Source organism: Chelonia mydas, chromosome 14 (genome assembly GCF_015237465.2).
Source record: "Chelonia mydas isolate rCheMyd1 chromosome 14, rCheMyd1.pri.v2, whole genome shotgun sequence".
NCBI classification, from domain to species: Eukaryota; Metazoa; Chordata; order Testudines; family Cheloniidae; genus Chelonia; species Chelonia mydas.
Window position 1 is genome coordinate 8,131,588 of NC_051254.2, and position 24,819 is coordinate 8,156,406.

Below are 24,819 nucleotides of genomic sequence, written 5' to 3' on the forward strand. Positions count from 1 at the left end.
GAAATTGTCATTTGCTTATGATATTTTTAATTCCCACCCCCTTACTTAGCAAAATGCCTTCTTCACAGTAAGAAGTATTTGCATATAAAGAACTATTAACCATTCCCATGTTGTTTGAGTTATTGGTGAGGGAAAATATCTTAATGTTGAAGAAGTTTGGGTTTCTTTTTTTATTTCCCCACTGTCCAATCATTCAAAAATAGCTGAAGGAAGTTCTCCCAAACTTTCAAGAAAAAAAGAAAAGAAAGAAAAAAAAACATGTGGGCTGAGAGCCAAAGTATAATTTATCAGAATAATCAGATGATAATTAGACTGTGAAAACAGAGGATTGTCGTGAAAATGAAGCCAAAAACTTAACTATGGTGCTCCATACAAGCCACTTCTATCCATCTATCTATCCATTCATCCAATGTATCGACTGTTTTCCTCTTCAAACTGTATCTAAATCAACAGGCTGTTTAAAAAGATTGTAACTTTAATAAAAAAGTAAACAGCAGAGAGATTTAGTAAATGAAAAACTACTTAGCCAGTTATCTTTCTTCAACAGTCCAAATGGCATATTAAATGAATATTATTGTAAACAAAATTGAAAGTCCAAACAGAAGGCTATTTTTAATAGCTGCGGTGATTCAATATCCAACTGCAAACGTTTTTGAAGACCCAACTTCATTATGTTCTAATCTCAAGAGAGAGGGGAAGAAAGCACATACCAGGCATTCTGCATATTCTCCCAGAGAGAAGACTTTGTGTAACTAATAGGCACATATAAAATTAAAAACACTGTATAATTAAGAACTCGTCCATGGGTGATGTTGTGGATATATTGTGCCGCAGGTGCATTCATTATAAGGAATGATTAAATATGTGAGAGGGGAAGGGGGAATTGTAATAATTCCTCTGAATGTACAGTATTCATTATATTTAGCTATGCTCTTTGAAACACTGGGCCCAGCTCTGCCCTCAGTTATCCCAGTGCAATTCCATTGAGTGCAATGGGATAGCACTGATGTATTGAAAGGGAGAGCATGAGTCAGCCCAGACCATTTACCCTCATTACATTCATTTTTGTAAATTATGATTTGGGACTGGATTGCCCTTCGTGCATATTGAGGCAAAGGGCAGCCACAGTCTTGGTCTTTGCATTCCCAGTTCTCAAGGAGATGGAGGATGCCTAGATCCACTGTCAACACTGGATATCCCAAAGGAAGGTGAAATGGGGAAGGGACCATCCTTCCTCAGCCCTGTCCAATGGTGGCACAGCACAGACTGCACTCTTTCAAAATCCACCACAATAGTAAGTATTGCCAGAACAGAGAGACAGTCAGCCAGAATGCTTCCAGGGAATGCTGCTAGGGCACAACACTTCAATTCTGTACTGCAGAACTCCTGTTGGATTGTTGTCTCCAATAACTAGACTGTTTTGAGCCACATAATTCAAAAAATATATTACTTCTCTTCTGTTTTGTGTACTCTGTGTGGGGCGAGTCCTAGCTTCAGCATTCAGCCTCAGAAACCAGGTTGGGAGATGGGTAAATATACAGGGGGAAAAAACTCCTCACCCCCCACAAGCTGCAGAGTTTGCACTCTTCACAATCCCCCAGACCCTGCCTACTTCTTGTGCAGGGGGAAGGACCAGTTGTGCTGTCTGAGGTGCATTCCATGGAGACTAGGGCAGAATTTGCCCTGTGTGATTCTGAGTTTCAAAGCAGATAGTATCCAACTGGATATATCAGACAGACCCCTTCTTCAGCACTGATAGTGCAACTTCTGTTTTGTGTTTATGGAGGAAGTTCTAAAGAGCTACCATTTTGTTCAGTGAGTATTCGCAGATTAGCAATTCACAAGATGTGTCTGGGTCTGATTGACGATCTCTGTGATTTGATGTTCTGCCAAAGGATTTCTACAGTATGAGAATCAATGAGAAAGTGATCAGTGTCAGCACAACACATGTGGTTTTATTACTGGCTAACATGCCTGATTCATCATATCATAACACACTATTGCCTGAGTCGAGCCCACTTGCTCATTGCCCGTGTGAATGTACATCCATCTCTGGATGTTTTGGAGCAGATGGATACAGAGGAGAACAGCCTATATTTCACTGGTGAAAATGAATAAAAATGTGAAGGACTAAATGGAAATAGCAGTTCCTGCAATACACTGTCAAGTGAAATCACTGTGACAGCTTATGAATTTACGATCATTCGTGAAGCTGAGGAGGCAAGTATGGACATAAGATTCAGATATGGAAGAGAGGAAAAGAATTGTATAGTCTTGAAGATGAGGACAAGAAATGTAAATGTGATGAAGTGGAGATAGAAGATCCAATGGAGACTGGGATTTGAAGAGGCCTGTGATACAGCCAGATTAGCAAGGGAGATAATTTTAGTGATCACATCTGGAAGGGGGCGCGTTATGCATCTAGGGGATGTCAGATAGAGGGAGTGGAGAGGGGTCAACATATGTGCCTATTGTTTCTTTGTTTGTTTTGTGTTTGAAGTGACATTGTGCTGGTAACTGTCTTAATGTTTCTTGTGTGTTTTAAGAATCTTTCCAAGTAGTGAGAGGGTGATGTCTCCAAGGGGATGTAGGATGTAAAAAAGGAAGAATGATGGGTCTAATAAAAGAGGAGGTTACAGCTATTATTCTCTGCAATTAAGGGGAAGAGGGATTAAAAACATTGTGTGCATAAATTAAACAAATCCCCAGGCAGCTTTAAGTTGCACAACCAGCACTTATGCAGAAGTCTCACTGACGTTGAAATGTTATAAATGTCATATTTTCACACAGATGAACTTTGACCAATTTCTCTAGTATGTTACTGAGTTTAAGACAGCCATATCTTCTCTTCCAGTTGTTGCCCTCTCCGCCACCTCCATGAAGTTTAGGAACAGGCTATGCCCTGTAAATTTTGGGGAGAAAGTAATGGAAAACCTGCTAAAATGGTCCAAGTCTTTTGGAGGAAAAGCAGCTGACGCGCCTTCAATCCTCTGGCCCCTTTCATGAACTCTATGCATTTCTAAATCATTCTGGGATCTTCAGATGATAGGCACGATATAAGCACAAAGTGTTGTTTGCTTCACTGATTTAGGGCAGTGTGGCTGGCAAGGAAAGGGAACTGCTCTATGCAACATTATTCCCTAGAAAACTTTCACGGAGAAACTGTGGGAATTAAGGCTGACTCTGATTCATGCTGGCTAACGTCCTTTGAGGGTAAGGACCATATATGGTTTGGTGAGACATTGGCTACAAAGTTCCAGTTTAACGGGGAGAAGACACAGGAAGCAGCATGGAGGTGCTGTATCTCTGTAGAAATATCCTAAAGCTCTGTTAATGCCTTGAGATTCACTAGATTTTAGGATATCAGAAGGACTGAAGGGCTTTTGACTGCATGGAGATAAAAACTGACCCCCAAGCAGATGATTCTTTGGAAGTTCTGCAAGTCACGGTATAACTGAGTTTTTCACCGTGTGTGTGTGTGTGTGTGTGTGTGTGTGTGTGTGAAGCCATTGATTATTTGTTCTTCACTGTGCTAAGCCTAATTCCATTGCTCTAGGAATGGAATGGACCAGTGTGGGGATGACTAGATATGTCCAAACAGCTTTGTTTGAATGCCTGTGATTAGCCTCATGAGTGTACAAAGTGCTTAAAACAAAGGCTGTGTCCCTGATAAGAAGGTTTATAGACCTAACCTTAGACTACATTTGAAACTTTTGCCACTATAGTAATGTTGGTTTGGGGTTGTTTTTTTCCCCTAACATTTCTATACAGGCAAAAGCTCTAGTATAGGTGGGTGACACCAGCAAAACAGTGCCTTTTCTGGAGAACTGGTATAAGCTAGGTGTACTGACAAAAGAACTCCTGCTGGTGTAAGCTCTGTCTATATTAGGAAGGTTTGCTGATATGGCTATACTGGAGTACAACAAAACTTTATTAGTGCAAATAAGGCTTAAGTCCTGATCTTTCAAATATGTGAATATTCTTGCTGGTTTTGATGGAAGTACTCAGGTGAGTAATGGTACACACAGCATAAGTGTTTGTTTCATGAATCAGAACATAAATTGAGATAAGAACAAGCAGGTAACAAAGGCAGGTAGGGAAACAACAACCAGCCTATAAGAGTTGCTTAGGATACACACGTTGTTCACCTAGGCGGTACATAGGTACCTTCCCAAAAATCAGGATACCATTTGGGATGTACTAAAGTGAATGCCCAAGACAAATTGAGCTGTTCAGTATCTGTCCAGATCTGCTTTGTACCTTCAAGAAGTACAGTACACTATTTGTGAATGAATGGACCAAATTAGTCTCTTAATTACATCTGAGCAATGATACTGCACACATTTCAGTTGAGTTCAATGGGTTTGCACAGATATAAATGAGAAAATATGGTTCATCAGCTTGTACCTGAAGATGTGCTTTTGTGTTAAGTATTTATACAGTATATTAAACAATTTAATCTATTACTACTTGCAAACTCTCCAACATACTCACACAGCAATCAGTTTATATTAACAGGAACCTGAAGGGGTTGTTGTGACAGATGGGTTTTAATCTGTCTTTAATTTATATTTGCTATAGAGCAGAATTTATCTTGAGAGAAGTCTAAGAACTGTGAGACCTATCTCTTTAAACTCTGAGGAAAAGCAGACAATGGGCTGTCTGCTAGTTTAACATTCTTCCATCAGGGACAGTAAAAAGCAGATTAATTACCATCCTGAAAAGGACTTCTTCCAGCAATAGACAATCACCAGAAGAAAGTGGGATTATGGTGTAGGCAGCCAATTTTCAAAACGGAAAGTAGGCTACATTATTTGAATAAGTTATTCACTGTGAATTACTCAGTTTCAGTAAATATCTCTTCTCCCATCTTGACCCCCTCCCCTCAGGAGTGTTTTCTGAAATATTCCGTATTAGCATGTTTGTTTCTGCTCCCACAAGAATGTAATTCATCTTCCAGAACTGTTACAACATGAATATTAAAATCAATTCTGTTTGCATAACAACTTAAATGAAAGTGGGCCTCAATTTTGGTTCAGTATTTCTGTTCATACATGGTGGTTAATAACTCTTTTGATGCTTCTGTCTGGGTAATGAAGTTGAAAAGGACACTGTCATTCTAGGTTAGAATGAGATTTATGACTGGTTGAAAATAGGATTTTACAAATTCTAAAATGAACAGAAATAGGACAACAAGCAAACTCAGATATCTATCTATGGATTTTTTATTATTATTATTTATTATTATTTATTATTTACTAGCACCCTTCACCATAGTATCTTCCTGTGGTCATCTTCATCTGTGATCTAGGCCAACAGGCTAGCACGTTACACCCCCTGGTCCCAACCGAAATTCTTGGTAATGGAAGCAGACAATATAATAAAACCTATTACAGATAAAGGAAGGAACTTGAAGAGTTGTGCAGACCCATAAATATGCATGCACCTGCAGGATCTAAGGCAGAAGCACACCAGAGGTTTGCATTCCTCAGACAACTCCTAAAAATGGCTTCTTGGTTTATATGGGGAGTGCCAGCCAAACAGAGAATCATGGAAGGCTGTCACCCATGCCTTTTAAGGCAGGACTTCCTGCAGGGCTTAGTCTCTTAGTTCCTCAGAGCAGGGTCATAACTGTGCCTTGTTCAGTGCTGGGCACATTGTCAGCAGGGGTGCAGGACAGCTTGTATAGTGGGGTTCTGAGAGCCATTGAACCAAACTATAAACCCTGTATATAATGGAATCCACTTCAAGCCAGGGGACGCGGTAATATTCCTAGTTCCAGCACCTATGATTGTCAGCACTTAAAAATAAAGAAGAATGAGTACTAATTGCAACACTGCCGCCCAGAGAGACCTGGGGAAGGTCTCCACTGGGACCAACACTCTCAGTCCGTGAACTTCATTTTGTCCCTTTGGTGATATGGCTGCCAAGAAATGTAATGCAAACAGCAGATACTATCTCTTTTGATATATTTGTTTTGGCCATGACTTAGCCTATTTTATAGGTGTCAGATGAAACAAGAGCCAGAGTAGATGCTCTAAAAGGCTTTGTCTCTGCAATTTGGTTTGGCAGTAAATAATTTCAACTAAGAGATGAACAATGGAAGACCTGAAGTAGCATTCTTGGATTTGTTTAGGGCTGTGACTGCTCATTGTGTTTTCTCTTTGTCTCAGAGGGAAATACAAGACTAACAAATGTAACCCTTACCCAGCAGGTGAGAAAACAACTGTATATGTTGTTAAATGTCATAAAAGCATTGTAAATGCAGAGCACAGCCCATTTCTTTTTCTTAATTTGATATTATTTCTAATACAAGAGATGCAGATAGGGCCAAATTCTGTTCTAAGTTACAAGGGAGGGGGAAATCAGTGGCCATTGCACCAAAAACTGAAAGCGGAATTTGTCCCAGAAAGAGCAATCTTCCATGTTAGTTATGTGAGGTTTAGTGATTTACGATTTGGCCAGACTCTTGTATTGATTAATTTGTATCAAGTTTTGTAACACTTTTACGCTGATCTAGCACCTTTCATGAGAAGATCTCAAACTGCTATCTAAACATTGATCAAGCCTCAATACTCCTGTGAGATCTGTATTATTAGGCCCATTTTACAGAGGTGGAAACTGAAAACTAGAGAGGGAGACTTATCTAGCATTGCTCCACAGAGCCAAGAACAAAACTGTATTCCAGACCAAAGGTACCTGTCCTTTCCTCTAAACTATACTTACTCCCACTGTTAGCGTGAAACACTGGAATAAATTGCCCAGGTATGTTGTGGAATCTCCATCGCCGGAGATTTTTAATAGCAGGTTAGACAAACACCTGTCAGGGATGATCTAGATAATACTTAGTCCTGCTATGAGTACAGGGGACTGGACTAGATGACCTCTCGAGGTCCCTTCCAATCCTACAATTCTATGATTCAGTGAATGAATACAGGCCAAACTTTAAAGAAACCAAACGGTAGAATTAGAAGTGAAAACATCCAGCAAGTCAACAACAACGTCAGTGCTTCCTACTTCATCTGAATTAAAGACGTTATCAATACATTTTTCTAGTTTTAAATATTACAGTCTAGGTAAAAATCTCCCTTGTACACAGGACTCTGAGTCTGATCAGAATGGCAGTTTTGCATGAACAAGGGCTGTTGGAGGAGGACCTTCTGCACAGAAGTAGCTTAAAATCAATTATTATGTACAGTGCTAAAGCGAGCCTACTGCAAAACAGATTTTACACCTAAATACTAATGGTGCGTGAGCTTTTGTGTGGCTTCAAACAATAGCAGCACCACAAGTCTTAGAACATAAAATGCACAAAGAAAATTGATAGAATTTGATAACAACATTTGCAAAAACATGTTTTAAGCCTAATGGCTATATTAAAACAATGAAGATCTTTCTTTTTTTTTTTGCTGTGTAATTTCTCTTCCACTAATCATGCCATGCTTTTCTGAATTGCGACTGTCTGTAGACCTTTTAGGTTTAGATGCCTATTCACAAACGATTATATTGGATTGTTGTTCTGACAAAAACTAAAGTTCAGTACACATAGCTTTTAAATATAATTGCTTATAATGAGGATTACCTAAACACATTCAATTGTAACAACAGGTTTTACAAAACTGGCTGGCAATTGCTCTGATGTTGAAAATAGGAACATAGACAAAACTACATTGATTTTTTTCAAATTATGTAGGACCTTTGTTACCTCTCCACAAGCAGGTGGCATTCCCACTCTGCTCTGAACAGAATAAACACGCTTTGTTTCTAGTCCAAATTAACCTCCCTCCTGAGGTTTGGCTTTTTTGGCAATTTGAGATCTATGGTTGAAAAGGGTTATATAAAAGCTAAGCTTGTTGGCTGTTCAGGGCTGTCCATAAATTATATGAGGCACTAGGGGACAGGAGGAGGATGGGTCCTTTATGTTGTACATTTTGTTTCAGTGTTATAAAGGGTGTGTGGGTCTTGAAAATCACCTAAAAATGTGTTATGTAATTTATGGATAGACCCTTCCTTGGGTTTCACGATAAGAGCTCAAATGCCCTCTTAATTAATAGCTGGAATCAACAAAGATGCATCTACTACTGTGACTCAGCAGTAATTACCCGGTATATTTATGGAGGGGTTAATCACTTGACATCGGGTTGATTCGAGAGGAGTCCTGCAATCCTATACAGAATATGAGAGTATGATGCCACCTTATTTCGCTCTTGTGAACCAAGATTCAGAGGCACTGGCTTAACTGCTTCTTGACCATTCAGTAACTTACAGCTTTACAAATACAGTCTATCTAAAAGGAATACAGTGAATCTGATTCTTCCCCTGCACCTTTTATTTACATTGGTGTCATTACATTTTTGCAGGGGAGCTACACTTGACTTACACTAATGTAATGGAGAGAAGAATCAGGCCAAATAAATCTAAATTAGGCTTGCGGTGTTTTGGTTGGTTGGGTTTGGGGTTTTTTTGTTAGTTTTTATACTTTAAAATTAATGTCACTTTCTCATCTTTTACTTTTTACTTTGCCGGTACCTTGAATAAGCTTTGACTCGGAAATCTTTTTCTTTCTTTCTTTCTTTCAATCTTTCGTTCTTTCTTTCTTTCTTTCTTTCTTTCTTTCTTTCTTTCTTTCTTTTTCTTAGTGAGGCCTGTCTGGGTGGAAAAGTTGTGAGAGCTAAGGGAAGATTAGAATCTTTCCCAGAGTTTAGATTGCTGCCCTAGTGTTTCCCAGTGTTTTAGTAATTCTTCGGTTTTTAATTACATTCCATTAGTCAAACTTATTGGCTACAATTGAGAGCCAATAGGATGGGAGATGGACTCAGTGATTCAATGGGGCTCTCCGATTGCCTATCCTGTTCTTTTAAAACAAAGACATGCTCCTCTTATCTCATTTGTAAATTCTAATGGGTGGTGAGGCCACTCTAAACAGTCCCCAGTATCCTGCACCTTTGGAGCTCTGTCTGCATCCCTTTCCAACATATGCCTATGAACTCTCCTGTCCGTTGGTTGGTCCCTTAACCCACAATAAAAGAGGCTCTTGGGGACCTAGCCTTGCAGTGCTACGTACGTGATCAAGCCTTCTTTTACCAGCTACCAACACAGTCTCCGGTTTCCTAGTGACAAAGCGACCTTGTTTCCCTTTCTGCTGATAAAATCAACTGCTCTGTGTTGCATTAATTTAGATGGAATAAATGGCCCCGAAGAGTCAAATGTGTTAACATAACCCAACCACTGCCCAATATTAAACAGTTTTAAAATGAGGTTTGGCGAAGAAAGAGAAGTTAGTTGAGATGGGCTGGACATGTAAGAACAAAAATGATAGAAAATGCAACATCTGTCTCTGGTGTTGACTCTCACTTGCAGCCTTGCTGCTGGAAAAACACTGGCACAGCACATGATCTTATCAGCCACTCCAAGACCTAGCAAACTCGTACCAGCATCAGGCTTTTTATGGCATTGCTTTTGGTTTCTTCTTTCTGGTCACAGGCTTACATCAGTGTTGCAAAATATGCAGTCTTGGCCGGCTAGTTAGACTCTTATTAGATAGAAGGAAAAAGAGAGGAGTAGGAGAGAGAAGAAATAAGGTGGGGAAGGAAAAGAACACACGGGGGGAGGTTTGTGACACCATCTCACATTCCAGGCAATGGTTGGGATTCAGCCAGAGCAAGTAGAGGTGGCAATGTCATCCAGGTCCCTCTTTGGGTCTCATCCAGGTCAGTCTCTTCAGGACATCTCTCAGGATCAGGATAACAAAGGTACAGGATCCCAGGAGTTGGTGGGGGTGGAAGCCATGATGGTGAAGCTTCGTCCAGAATCCAGTTTTTTCCCCAGTGTTTCTTTCCTTAATGACCCCAAAATGGAGTGATGGGTGGAATAGCCCATCCCCTCGTTTTTTTGTTGTTTTTTTTTTTTGTCATCCAGTTAGGCCTAATACCCAACACCCCAATTTTGGTTCAGTGATTTCCAGTTCCACACTTTTTTTGTTTACCAGCCATGAATTTAACAGTCCTTGACTTATGTCAGGAGGCCATTTTGTTTGGACTAATTCAGTCTTTCTGTTTCACTTTTGCATCTTTTCCCATCAACATTATTTGTTACAGTTTTTTGTGACACCTTATGAACTTACACTCATTTTTACAGTTGTGCTCACCGTTAGAGTAGATTTGTAGGCACAGTTATTACAACTCCTATCCAGTAGGACAAAGAACTCAGAACTCTGCCCTCCCCAATTCCTTTCCCTGTTCTCCACCCTGCAGTGAGACATGGAAAAGCCTGAAATCTGCTTCTCCGTTGCCCTCTCCCCCCATCAAAGTTGCTTTCTCTACAACTTTCTATAAAAGTCAAAACCATTCATATTTTTTGTAGATAATTCAGCTGATCAGTCTCCTTCTTAACCGAAATCCAGACAGCCCTGGGACTCAGAACTGCTTTTTCAGCATCATGCGGAGACAGAGCTCCCCTCCCTCCTCTGCTTTGCTCAGGGTCAGCTACAACCACAGCGCCTGAAGCCATGTTACCTGTGGCACCCATGCACCATGCTGACAGCGCTGAGGGCTTTAGAGATCCCCCTGAAGCCTGAGACTGGGGCTAAAAGCCTTAAGTTAAACAGGTGTCTCCACCCGCACTGGTGCTAGAGCTATACTCAGAAGTCTGCCTGAGCCTTAGGCATGCCACGCCTCACTTTGTACAGCGTCCCACAAATGTCTGAGCCAACCTACCCTGGCTGCTATGGTTCATGGAAAAATACAATATATTAGTGATCATAATGCTGATTAGACAGTTCATTGTTAGTAAATTATGGTCACTGGACACTGTGTTTCTCTTCCACTTGAAGAAGTAATGTTTGAAAACTTTCCAGCTGGTTTACTTAATGCCTTTCCATTGAAGCAATTCCAGCTATGCACTATACCATCCTGATGTTCGGTGCAATATGGTTTGATTAGAAAGCTTCATCCCATGCCAGAACTGCATCTGTACGTGCTATTGAGACACTAACATGCTGTATTTAGAGGGCAGGGTAGCTCCTAAGAGTTAATAGTAACAAGATTGGCAGGTCAGATTCTGATCTCATTGACATCAGTAAATGCAGAATGATTCCACTGAATTAAAAAGTTACACCTGAGATCAGGATCTGGCCCTCTGATATCAGTCTTGTTCAGATCGAATTCTGCTAAGCTTTGTTGAACTGCAGTTTGGAAGATGAAAGAGTGAATGAGGACAGGTGCTATAAAAATCCAATTTTCTAGGTATGGTGTGTTTGAAACTGAACATACTGGATATTGTAACGCCCTGTACCAAGGAAAAGCCTTTCTTTACTTTCAGAAGCATCAAAATATGTAAAGTAAGTAGTACAGAGTACTGTATAAATGAAGAATGTTTCTCAGGGTCGGATAGGATAGCTTGGAGAATCAATAATGGTTTATAGAAACTTTCACCTATGGATCACCGACTCAGGTGAGATATGACCAGAAATTACTACTCTCCGTGGCCAGCACTCGACCAAATGGCATACCAGGCAAGCAGCATCTTTGGAGCCCCCACCCCCTTCATTTGTTAAATTTTTGAGTACCTTATTTTAATTGCATTTGTAGCCCATTTCATGAATCTGATGCACCGTTTGCATGCATGATTTATCCCTGTCATATAAGATGATAAATTTGCATGCTAGGATTTATAAATCTGTATTTATTCAAGCAAATAAAAAAGTTGGTTCCTCTAAGCTTATGTAAACTTTTTAATTTTAAGAATAACTGAAATGTACTAACATCAAGAAATTGAGCTGTGCACCAACATAGGTAAATAGTAGTAAATAGTGTTATGATAAGTGACAGCCTTAGAATGTAAACCCTAGTCCTTTAGTTCAAAAGGTCTGTTGTTATTCTGTTTCAGATATTTTCTCATCAGATTTGCCCCTCACTGCAAATTAGATTGCAGTTGAGCTTTTTGCTTTCTATACTGAGCTCCTGAAGACTTCTGTTGGGGCATCTTTTATTTTCATAGAGGAAAACAGATAGGCTTTTGCTCTCCCTAATAGTATGTTCCGCAGTCTTAGAAAGTCATCAAACGTTACTTCTTTTGCCATGCTTAACATGTAACAATGTTCCTTTTATATTGTTGCGTAAATAGGAGTTCAGTAGATATCTCTGGCATCTCATTAAATTATGTCCTTTCTAAGTTGCTGCTTACACTCTTCAAGTCTTAAAACACAAGTACACTTTCACAATTACACAATAAAACAAGATTCACAATATCGCAGCTGGGCTTTCACTTCAGTTCAGTTCATTCTTATATCTCACTGACTGCCTGGTGATGCCCTGCCCATTATACAGGCTATGGTTGACAACATTTTAGGAGGGTTGACGAAAATATAGTTCTCAGAAAGTCTGGAATGTTCCATGAGATTCTACAGAGATCCAGAACATTCTAGGAGGTTAGTGAAAAATGAATCCCCATATGGAATACCTGAAACATGTTACTTCAAACATTTTATTTTCCCTTTTGTTGCTAACAACAAAAAATAGCACCCCGGGTGGTCGCCTGGGTTGCCTGCTCCTAAATCTGGCCCTGCTGCTATCTGATGGTTGGGTGGTGTTGAGTGGGAAATGTGTTCAGTGGGTGGCCACCCAGCTTCCAATGTAAGTGTCCACACCATCAAAATTAGCAACTTTCTTGCCAGTCTCAGTAGAGAAGCCAATGTCTGATTCACCCATGAATAGCCTCTGACTCATAGAAGTAGTCCTCACAGGTCAGGTTTAAGGTACAGTGCCAGGGTAGTGTGAAGAAGCTTGCACTGCTGCTGCCTCTGCCCAGGCTTGTTCTGGGGACAAACCAAAGACTTCAACCACCAAGCCTGTAAATCTGGCTCCTTTCACCAGCACTAAACCCACCTGAAAATTTTCAAACGCAAAATGCTTCTCACATGGTGCCAAAGAAAGACACCTCTACCATTCCAGCTGGGGCACGTTTTCAGGGCTGGGAGCTTTGTAGGACAGAAGCTAAACCCTGGGACCACACACCTGGCTAGTGGATTGGCTCCTCTTTACAAGGGGCACCTCAGTGAGATAATGGGGACTGGGACTGGCTGCCTGTGCACTTGAGCAGCCTGTAAGAGGCCACATAGGCAAGAAGCTGGTCGTCTTACTTCCTCTGCATCATTGCTAAGCTCCTTTATGACTTCTCAAGAAGGCCTTAGACATAGGCTAAGTAGGCAGATGCTTAGTGTGCTACTTGTAAGGGGACACTGTATGGGAATAACAAGGTTATTCTGCAACGGGACAGTTCTAAATTGATAAAATATTATATAAAAGCTAGGTATTTTTATTATAATAAACTGTTCTCTCCTGGTGACAAGCCCTGTCTCAGCCTTCCTAAAGGGTCTCCCTGTTTCTGCTCAGTCATATACTCCAGAATCCTTTGCTGTGATTGCCACAGCAGCTCCTTTAAAGCAGTGGTTCCCAATTTTTTTTACTAAGGTGACCTATCAACTGCATTTTGTCTTTTTTTGAGATTCCCCCGCATTACATATATTCACACTCTGCCCTGGCCTCCACCCTAATCCCAGCCCAGTGCAGAGGGGAGGCTCTGAGGTGAGGAGCGGGGTTGAAGAACAAGCCCACCCTGTACTCACTCCACAGCAGTGGTTCCTGTCCCATGGGGCTGGGTCCAGCTCCCCGCCCCAGGCATTGCAACCTGGTACCCAGGGTTGCTTCACCACTGAGGTTTGGCCCATGCACCCCTCCATCAGGGTCCAATGACAGGTTAGTCCGGTCCCAGATGTGATGACCCATCTAAAATCTTCCTGCGATCCATTGGTGGGTTGGGACCCACCATTAGGGAAACACAGTTTTAAAGCACTGCGGCATCAAGCGACACTGCGACCACAGAACAGAAACTGGGATTGTGTTTGGGAAGGAAGAAATTATATAGGTGGGTGCAAGTTCCATCCTTTTCGAAAACAGGAAGATAGGAGGGTTGCTGACCTGGCTTGACAGGTGCAAGAGAGGCAGCAGAGAGTGAAGGATACAGGGTAAAGGAGGCACTAAGTCCTATCTTCACCTAGGGAATATTGCACATACACATGACTCTGCCAGACATTTCTGAATCCATACATTTTAAATTTAGTACAGCTTGTACTTGGAAAGCCTCCATCAAGGCTTCCCCCAGAACTGCATTGTTAGCATCTTCCTTCCTCCTCTCTCTTGGCTGCTGTTTGAAATTGTTCTCAAGACCCAGTTCTGCTCCTGTTGAAATAAAAGGCTGAACTCCCGCTAATTCCCATAGGAGCAGAATCAGATCTTTAATTTGCAGTTCTCCATGACAGAAAGTAGTCCAGGGGAACAGAGTTAATACCTCCAGTACTGCACAGTAATGTAATTTCTATTGTGCATAGTGTCTCAGAAACTGATATCTCGGTGGACCGTGGTAGGCACTGTTTGAAATAATAATAGAATAGTTTGTACACAAGTACTAAACACCAGCCCTGCTATTTAGCACTTGAGTATATGAGACACGTAATGTAGCACTTAACTGTTAGTAATGAAAGCACCTCAGTTCATGTATTAACAACCTGGCACAAAGATCATTTATAAATCTGTCTTTCAAAATACATTGGAATTCTTTGTCAGATGTCTGATGTGTTTCTTATTGGGGATTAGTCCTCCCATCACAGGTACCCTAGAAAAAGACCTTTTCAAGTTAAAAAAAAAAAATCCATTAAAACAATAAAGTCACGAGGGAGCTGTTGGTTCTTAACTATTCTCTTATGCTCCAAAATGTACAAATACAGAGACAGAAAAAAATGAGGGAAACTAAATAAAAGAAAATTTTAGAACTCAGTGAAATAAGAATGAATCTGTCAGTTATGCAAGACATTCTTTTAAAACTCAGAGCAGAATCATGAAACTTGCGCAGAAAATACCGTTTAGAGGTTAATAGAAAAAAATACCTTTTCATTCAAGAAAATCAATGAGTTCTTAACCTACTTTAGTGAATTTCTGGTGCTGGTAGAAAGTGCTGGATAGACAAACTTGAATAATAAAGCCCTTGATGCAGTCATAGACCAGGGGCAGGGTGGCAGTGCAGCCTTCCCCAAACTGACTGTCCAGAGTGCCTGACGACTGACCTTCAAGGACCTCTAGCAGAAAAAGTGGAGGCCAGTCATCAGGACCCATTTAGTTCTTGGCTTTTCTGAGGAGTCTAATAAGGGTGTCAGCTGTGGTGGCGGTATTGTGATGTGGACATTTATCCACTAGAAACGGGGCAGAAACCACCAGCTTGCTTCACGCAGACCATCATGAAGCTGTTGGATGTCTTATGGTCACAACTGATCGTGGCTAGGTCATTATTTCCTCCTGGGTATATGTATGTGTCCGTATAATTTTTTACCAGGCTGCCATTCCTGGCACCTCTACAGTCACAGTTGTCTAGTCCTGTTTAAAAGGGGTGCCTTGCATATCTCTCCATGTATAAGCAAAAAACTTGGGAGTCTCCTTGGGATACTGCTTGCCTTTTGATATCTGGTTCAGAAGAAGAAAATCAGTCCCCTTATGACAGTGAGGTGCCCTGATGGTTTGGATGCAAGTAGTAATTTAGGGGCCTGTTGCTGTGAATTGGCATAACTCATTTAACTTCAGTGGAGCTACCTTGATTTACACCAGCTGAGGACCTGGCTCTATAGCTACAAATCCTTAAAGAGGTATGCCAAGGGCTTTCAGAGAAGTCTCCTTCACCAACTTCTTCATGACTCCTTGCCAATCCAGAAATTTCCATCTTTCCAGAACACTGAGGCTTTTATTCTGATCCATATCACCCCCACCGATGGTTTTTAAGGTTCCCATAATGTAATTTACCTGTGTAACAATGATCGTGTACCACGTGACTGATCTTGGTAAAGTACTTTGAGGTTCCCTGGGTAGAAGACACTATTGATGTACCACTATTATTTAGTAATTTATTTATTAGTAGTAGTGTTTATTATGATCATTCTGGCAGTTCTCAATGCAGTGATTCCCCCTCCCCTCACTACCTTTAAATTGCAAATTTTTCTGCATAACCCTTTGACATTTGGCTTGTGGATACTCATGCATTGTATATGGCTAATACATTTGCTCCTGTTTTTGTTTTGCAGTACAGAATTGGACAGCTGTACATGATCAGTAAGCATAGCCATGAGCAGAGTGACCGAGGGGAGGGCGTGGAAGTTGTGCAGAATGAACCCTATGAAGATCCAAATCATGGCAATGGTCAGCTAACAGAAAAACGGGTCTATCTCAACAGGCAAGTACTAAGCAGCTGTTTCCCTGAACAGCATGCCGCTGTAATCTCCAGTCATGCACAGTGTTGAAGATTTGTAGGGCGTAACATCTCTCTCAGAAAATACCCTTTGTGTTTCAAATGTAATGTGTTCTATTGACTACAGGCCAGTTACTGGCAACTTCAAGGAAAGGGACAGTGGAAGAGCGCTGTCACTTGAAATAGAGACCTTTTTTATTTTAGAGCACATTTTCCACGGCAAAGAATTGTGGCCTGAAGGCAGGATTGTGTTGAAAATCAGCACATTTCTCTATTTTCTTTCACACTTCCCCATTTTTCAAAATACATAAAACAAAAAGGGGATCTGTTTAAAAGAAAAGTAGTGTGCCGGATGGACTGGGAGTCACTAGATCTGGGTTCTGTTCCTCACCCTATCCCATGCTTGCTGTGTGATCTTGTGACATTTCAGGAGAATCTGATTTTCCAAGGCGCGGAGCACCAGTAACTCCCATTGACTTTAATTAAGGTTGTGGATGCCCTTAATCGCTGTGTGCTTCCATTTCATCCCCAACAGTAAAATGGAAATGATGGTTCTTCTCTCCTGCACAGAGGTGTTTGAAGATTAATTCATTAATGTTTGTAATGTGCTGTGAGAGCCTCTGATGGCAAGTGCTATAGAAGTGCAAAAAGTTTAACACACTGAAGTTCTTCTTTAAAGCAAAGTTATTTTATTTTCAAAATCTAGATCAAAGGTAGATTTATTTTTTTTCTAAAATCCCAAATCAGCATCTTCAGCTAAAATCAAATAGGTGCATTAAAATTAATCCTGCCTGAAATGGCACAGAGGTTAATCATGTCTCCTCTGTTTAACATCAGTAGCATGCAGAAAGTCACTCTGGCCCCACACTTAGCGGAGAATTGCTTAGGGTAGCAGTGAGCCCTTGGGGTGCTGATGCAGCAAGATTGAGCACTATTTTGTAAGAACTGCACAAGGCCAGTGACCCATTTTGGTAACAAAAGATTTGTCTCAGCAAAGTGAGCTGACGTTATGAATGACCACTAGCATTGTACATCAGTGACCTTCTGCAGCAAAGTGACAGGCTTAAAGACATGATGAGAAAAATTGCTTTTGTTTCCCGACAGCCCCATCATTTCCTAAAGCAGAATATGTGTCTTTTCTGCAGCTGAAATTAAAGTGTTAGGGGTCAGTGCTTCCACACTGACTTAAAGCCCAGTATTAATTTGAAAACCTATATATATATTTCTGTTGTATGAAATATATTCCTTAATCTGCTGCAGTTTTTTATTACTACTGATCTAACTGAATGTTGCTGCTTTTCTAATTCTTCTCTGTTCCCTTAGGCCCATTTTCTTTATTAAGCTTTTCTGCACTGTGATCCATAGAAGCAGATATAGCAATATTGTGGCAATTACACCATTGCGTGTGTAATGACCTGACAGATCCGACCTTTCCCCAGCCTAACAAGAGAATTACCAGCAATATTCCACACCTACAAATAATTGTTCTTGTGCAGAAAGTCTGCTGAGGGCTTTATTCACCACTTAGAAGCTTAATATCTGTCACTGAATAGGAGATCAGTGCTAGTACAAATGTGCTTGGCATGCACATGTGTTCAAAAGGCTGTGCACAGACATAACATGTTTTCAGAAACTGTCCTGAGGATTCATATCTAATACATTCACGTGCCTTTGTGGTTAGTTTTATCTCCATTCCATTCAGAGAAAGAATGTGAGATGTTTACTTCCATCTGGGAAGGAGAAACAGCGAGGACAGATCACTGCACCTTCATGCAAACGCTAGAGATTTCAGGGTAGCTGTCCATTCTGTCTCCTTCACTTGTCCCCCATGAGATCCATGTTTTTGTGTGAGGTGAAAGATCATTCTCTTCGAGATATCTTTTTCTGTCAAAAAAGTACCATATCTGATCCATTGCAACAAAACGATTCCAATATCTTTCTCGACTAAGGGAAAGTGCCCTGGAGAGAGTGTCAGTGTCTTACTAGAATGCTGCCTGATGGCCAGTGCAGATCTGTTGGTGTGACTGTTCTACTTCTGCTGTCCATAAATACTTTAGTTTGTAGTTTCCACTATAATGGGGGGAAAAAGCCTTGCCATAAATACCAGTATATGAGTTACATTCATAAAAGATGGTGCTGTGTGGGCAAATCATCAATTCTGTGAGTCACAGATATAGGACTAGAGCAAATTCATATATTGCTCAGAACTATCATCTCTTAGATTTTATGGGTGAAATCCTGGCTCTCTGGGATGGAACGATGGCAAACCTGCCATTGACTTTAATGGGGTCAGGATTTTACCCTCTATCTTCAAGCATAAACAATTCCAAAGTCACATTGACTTGGCCTGGCTTTTTATCAAGTACCTGACGTTAATCTAGATTAGAAGCTTTGGGTGAAAAACAGTTTACGTACATTAGCAATAAAAGGATCTTTTTTTTTTTCCCGGTAGTTGTCTGTTCAGTAATTCAGCATTCAGTAATTTGTGACATTGTCAGAACACTGAATATAAAGTTTATGTAGGCCAGAAAACTTCTAAAATATATGGATCAGTGTCCAAGATGGCTACTACATAGGAAAATGTGAGCAGATTCAACGAGTCTTAAACCCTTTCCTAACCGTTGAACCCACTCACTGCTCCCTCTCCTTCTACTGACAAGCCCAGTCCCTCCCTTCCAGCCCTTAATATATCTCCTGGACCTCACTTTTAGGGTGAAATCATGGCTGCATTGAAGACAACAGAAAAATGACCATTAAATTTAAGGGGGCAAGGATTTCACCCTCTGTTGGCATTCTAAATGTTTGAGCTGCTCATACCTAGCCACCCACCACATCTGGTTTAGTTTACCGTTCTAGATGCAGTGTTGTCATCAGATCAATGGGATTGCAAAAGGTGTAAATCTGCTAAATGTGACCCATTGTTTTCCAGCTGGAGCTTTCTTATATTCTTTGACAACTAAATCAACACATACTCAGCACTTTGCAAGATTTCTGGGGTTTCATTGTACCTTCCAAGTTTTGCTTTTAAGTTTTTGGGTTCCGAACTCAGGAAAAACTGATGACTTTCACCTGTTTTCATAGTACTTCTGAGCACAAGTTACCAAGCACAACTGTGATTTTTGCGTGGTTTCAGCTTAAAATAGATCTGAGTGTTCTAAAGTAGATGCAGGTTTTCTCTAAATATTCGAGAACTATGGTGAATTTTGCAATGGAACTAGTCTAAGACTCAAATTCGTTGCAACGCTGGAAACTAGTCTAGTTTCACCTGGTTTCTCTGAGAATGTTTTACACAGCCATCATTCCTGTTTAACTCATTTGATAGCTGTGTTGTAAGTTATCAGCAACAGGAGAGGCAGTAATACACTTTAGGGCAACAGAAGCCTTCACTGAGTTCTGCTAATGTTGCGTTCTGATGGATTAGTACACGTCTGTCAATCTGCAAACTTCATTCTGGTTTGTGAACTCCATTTTGATTGTTAAACTGTGCTGCTGAGTCTTCACTTTGGCAACTTCAGCCTCCATTTTCAGCTGAAGCATCCAGGTGGTATCAGGGAAAATCCTTGTATCTAGCAGAGGGCTAACAATGGAGAGCAAAAAAGGGTCGTCTATCCGGATGGTCTTCCATTCAAATGGAAGCACCCTCAAACAACGCACGTACTGCAGTCCACAGGAACCAGTCTTACCCAGTCTGGACTTCAAGTAGGCTGTAACCAAGCAACCAATCGCCTGACAAGGGACTTGAAGCCACTCGGGGGATCACCTGATAGAGGGAACTAGAATTTTATAAAAGAACAAATTCTGCTCTCTCGCCAGCCATCCATTGGCTGACAAAAGGAGGGGGCAGGAGGGGATGCAGAAGAATCCCCACCTCTCTGGAAGACACTGATGAAGAGCCAAAGGGCCCTTAGGAGGGGTCAAGAACTGCGGTGGGGTGTTTGTTTGTTGGTGTTCTATTGATCTGTATATCTCGTATGCTCAGTCTGTGATTAACTTGTATGTGATGTAAAGTGCCGTGGCAAAGTCTGTGTCACCAACTCCCTGAAAGGTGAAGCAGTAATTCAGAGTCCTGACAAGGGTGGAGCTCTGGAGGGGATATGCAAGAGCTACTGCAGAGACTGGGAAAGTCCACAGTGGTCTTGGGGTGCAAGTCAGCGGGGCTATAGGGCCCCATGACCCAGGAGTGGGTACCAGCATTGGAGTCTGTACCCCAGGAGTGTGCCTGAAAAGCCAGACATAGGGGAGTGTCTGAACACTGGTCAGACTCAATAACCCTTAAACTCATGAGAGCCAAAGGTTTGGGTCCAGAAGAGCAGCCTGGTGAGCGTCCACAAAGGGGAGCTCAGCTAGGGCCGTAACATAAGTGTTTTAAGTCAAACGTATTGAATTTAAATAGAACTACAACTATAAACAGCACTGTAACAAGGCAGCTTGCCCCTTATGGGCTGGAGGGCTTGGGGCTAGCCAATTCTGATTACTAAAGAGGCATGCCTGGGTTGGATCAGGTAATTCCCTATAAAGGGCAGCAGGGAAGGGGGAAATGCAGAAAACTTCAGGAATGTTCTCCAGGGAAGACCCCGATATCGCGGGGTTTGGAAGCCAGAACTGGAAGCCTGAGGCTCTAGCCAGGTAGGCCCTGGGTACAGGCCTGCCAAAGCAGGAAAGGTCCCAACCAGGAAGGTCTGGGAGCAGGGTGAATTGGAGACTGCTGACAGGGAGCAGGTTCCAGCAGAAAGATTTGGGGCATGGAGTTTCCCTACTGAGACTACAGGCAGAAAAAGCCTGGCAGGGACCTGACGAGGTTAAAACCAATGGCCTGTGTTTTGGGACCTTGAGTTTTGTTTATGTGAATAAACTCAGAGCCCTGAGAAAGGGTGGTGAATAGACAAGAAAAGCCAGGGTGGATTTGTTTAAGAAGCCCTGTGAGGGAGAAACTGTTAGCAGGGCACTGCAGAGGCACCTCTGGCCATGAGGAGGTGCATGGGGTGCTGACCCCACTACAAGCACAGTGTATTTATTAAAATCTCACAACTTCAGATCAAAAGACTAATCAATCCGACTAAATAGAATTTTAAAGGTACAAGTGATCATAATCAAATAATTGCAAAATGCCAGACTTTTGGGAAATACAAGAAATAAAAGGTCAAAATATAGTGCTTACGCTAATCGAATTGAAGGTACAAAAGAATGCTATAGAAATATATAGTGTTCCTTTATCTCTGTTACCTAAAATGAGTCCAACTTATTTGAGCAGAATTTTTATGGAAAGTAAAGGGAGACCTTCTGCAAAATTAGTTCCCTGATAAGTACGCAAAAGGTTGTTACAAGGAGGAGGGGAAAAAATTGTTCTCCTTAACCTCTGAGGATAGGACAAGAAGCAATGGGCTCAAATTGCAGCAAGGGAGGTTTAGGCTGGACACTAGGAAAAACTTCCTAACTGTCAGGGTGGTTAAGCACTGGAATAAATTGCTTAGGGAGGTTGTGGAATCTCCACCACTGGAGATTTTTAAGAGCAGGTTAGACAAACACCTGTCAGGAATGGTCTAGATAATACTTATTCCTGTCATGAGTGCAGGGGACTGGACCAGATGACCTCTCAAGGTCCCTTCCAGTTCTATGATTCTATAACTGTCAAGTATCAAATTTAGCATTTGATGTAGCAGCTAATTTTTCAAAGAACAAATTAACTGGTTGTAGAAGTTTCAGGAAAAAAGAGCCCCGGTTTTCTGCTGAAGAACTAAAATTAAAATCTAAGCAGGATAATTTATAGCTGCACTCTAGGCAGCCAAATCCAAAGCACCCAATTCAACTTTCCATTGAAATCAATGGACATTTTGCCATTGACTTCAGTGGGAGTTGAGTCAGCAATCAAATGAGGCATTCATAATAGCAGTGATAATGTGTCACACTTAGTTTTCCATTGTATAAAGCAAACTGTGGAGAAGGCCAAGCCTTTGGCAAAGGAAGTAGCTTTTACCATACTGATGTATTCCAGAGATCAGAACAAATGGAAAGTACACTTACATTTAGAATCCCATAACCCAGTTCTCTGAGCCAACAACAAGGCCCATGTTTTCTTCCAAGTGGATTTCAGAGAGATGTCACTGGACTCGCACCACCACTTCTGAAATGAAGTGGAGATGAAGTGGCACTTGGTTGAGGATTTGTTTATAAGATACTTCTGTGACAGTCAAAATGAGGCAGAAAACCAGTTAAAGGTCGTGTTCTTGTAGTCCTTTCTCCTGCTGGGGGCAATGGGTGCTTTGCGTGAGCAAGGAATGTAGGTTTCAAGCCATGACTGGACACTTTTAAACAACTCATTCTGATACATAAATACCCTAACTGCAGCAGACTAAGGTTCACTCAAGACTGTAGCTGTAGAGCTCCTTAAAAAAAAAAAAAAAAAAAAAAAATACAGACCTTGCCTTACTTTCATTCTCTGGAGAGCCCAGACTCTCCTCCTAGTGGCAAAGTCTAAACAAATACAGTGAAGATTTTGTGAGAAAGTTATAAAACCCAACCAAAGGGCCTCTCCCTGGAGTTCCTTCCTCCCTGATATTCCTGCTGGGGTTCCAGACGCTGTCCAGAGATCTGGCAATCAAGTTCAAACAAACAGATTTCTTCCTGTTTCTGGGAGAGACTGACAGCATCCAGTGTGCCGTCTAATTTTTCCCACCCATGTGCAGAATGAATTTTGTTATGTAATTTGTTCTCCAAGAACCACCGCTTAGGGCTTTGTTCACAAGAAAAGCGTGGGTAAGCAAAAAACAAACCTTCAGACAATGTCATTGTGAAGGCGAAAAAGTCAATGCACTTAACTTCTGGTTTACATGAAAACTTGTGGGTTTAGATGTGGTAATTCTGCATTTTGGCTTCCACACAAATGCAAAGATTTATATTGAGCAAAATCTTGATCAAACAATCTTTAATTATCCAAAACCCTCTGTTATCCCTGACACGCATTGGTGGTATTGAAAATTCCCTTAATTATCCAACTCACAAACAGTTGAACTTAATTGATTTCCCCCTTATGTTTGGATAATTGAGTTCAGAAGCTACTTGCTGTGGTTCAGTTCAGACTCCATCTTTGTCATGCCTCTGGTCTGATCAAGACTATTTTAAATGGAGCCCCGAAGAGTATTTCTATTTGTCACCTCCAAACTTCTGCCTCTCTCCTTGTGGCCAGTGCCCCATCATTGTCACCACCAGTTTTGGTGGCTAAAGCTGATGTCACAAGGCAATACTTGAGCAGCAAATGTATATAAACTCTGCTTCCCTTTAAAACCAAGGTTTGTCAACTCCATAATAACTCGGGGTTCTCTGAGCTTCGCAAATTGGAGTCGCTAGTCCAAAAATTGACCTCAGCCTGTCAGGAATAGTGCCTAATCATGGTTGTTATCTTTCCAAGTGAGTATTCAAAAGCAATTACTTAGCTGTAAGCTTTTTGGGGCAGGGACTGTCTTTTTGTTCTGTGTTTGTACAGCACCCAGTGAGCTCTTAAGCATGGCCATAATACAGATAACAACTGAATGCTGCACTGGCTTTTGCCTGGTACAGCCCCATAGAAGTCATCACTCCATCTGGGTTGTCACTGTGTCAGAGGTATTTTCGCATGGTTACAGGGGTTTTTCTTGACCACAAAAAAATCATGTCCCCTCTCTCTCTCTCTCGTTATCTAAGGGTTTTCTTAGTCTACTAGTATTGTAGCCAGTGTATTGGTAAATTGCCTGGCAGGCTCTGGGCTAGAACTCAAAGGTCCTTCGTTCTAACTCTGGCTCTTTATCATTCTGGATCAGTTTCCCCATTTGCAAAATGGACATAATAATACATACCCACCAACTTCACAAGGGTGTTAGTGAGGGATAGTTAATTTGAATATAAAGCTCTTTATAATTGCTACATAGTATTATTAGCACACAGAAAATCCTGTCTCGTAATCAGGATTTGGGGTTAATGGAATACAAGAGTTTATGCATCAATAGAGAATATGGAAGAAGAAACTCCTTAGGCAGAAGTAACAGAATCAGAATGACTAGGCCAGTTTACTATACTTGCTCACTACCCTTGATAAAGGCTGTCTTCTTACGCTAAGAACACTGTAAGAACAGTGTAAAGTACACACTGGATCTTCAAAAAGAAAACAAATGTATTTGAGCATAAGCTTTCATGAGCAGCTCACGAAAGCTTATGCTCAAATAAATTTGTTAGTCTCTAAGGTGCCACAAGTCTTCCTTTTCTTTTTGAAGATACAGATTAACACAGCTGCTACTCTGAAACACTGGATCTTATGACCTGTGCTGATTCCTCACATGACCAAGGCTGTGAATTCACAAACCCATACTTTGAATCTTCTCCTTAGCTAGAGAAGTGTAAAGGGAAGTTATTCTCCCCAAAAGAATGAATAAATGTGTGGCAGTGCAATGGCCAGTGGTCAGGAGCTGGCTAAAGTGAGATTTCAATGCAGATTTAAAGGGACACATAACTTACAGACATTACTTCTTGAGGACTCAGTGTTAGTAGCTCCTGCTTAGTACA

The 24,819-nt window shown here is 41.2% G+C and overlaps 1 protein-coding gene across 8 annotated transcripts in view; it reads left to right on the plus strand.

The window, feature by feature from the left end:
* The window catches only part of PITPNC1 (phosphatidylinositol transfer protein cytoplasmic 1), a 198,495-nt gene that overhangs the window by 77,071 nt on the left and 96,605 nt on the right, over nt 1-24,819 (plus strand). For all 8 annotated transcript variants that reach the window (XM_037914090.2, XM_037914088.2, XM_043527639.1 and 5 more), the window contains one exon: nt 16,124-16,272. In XM_037914090.2, the coding sequence (XP_037770018.1) occupies nt 16,124-16,272 (149 nt within the window). The remainder of the gene's footprint in view (nt 1-16,123; nt 16,273-24,819) is intronic.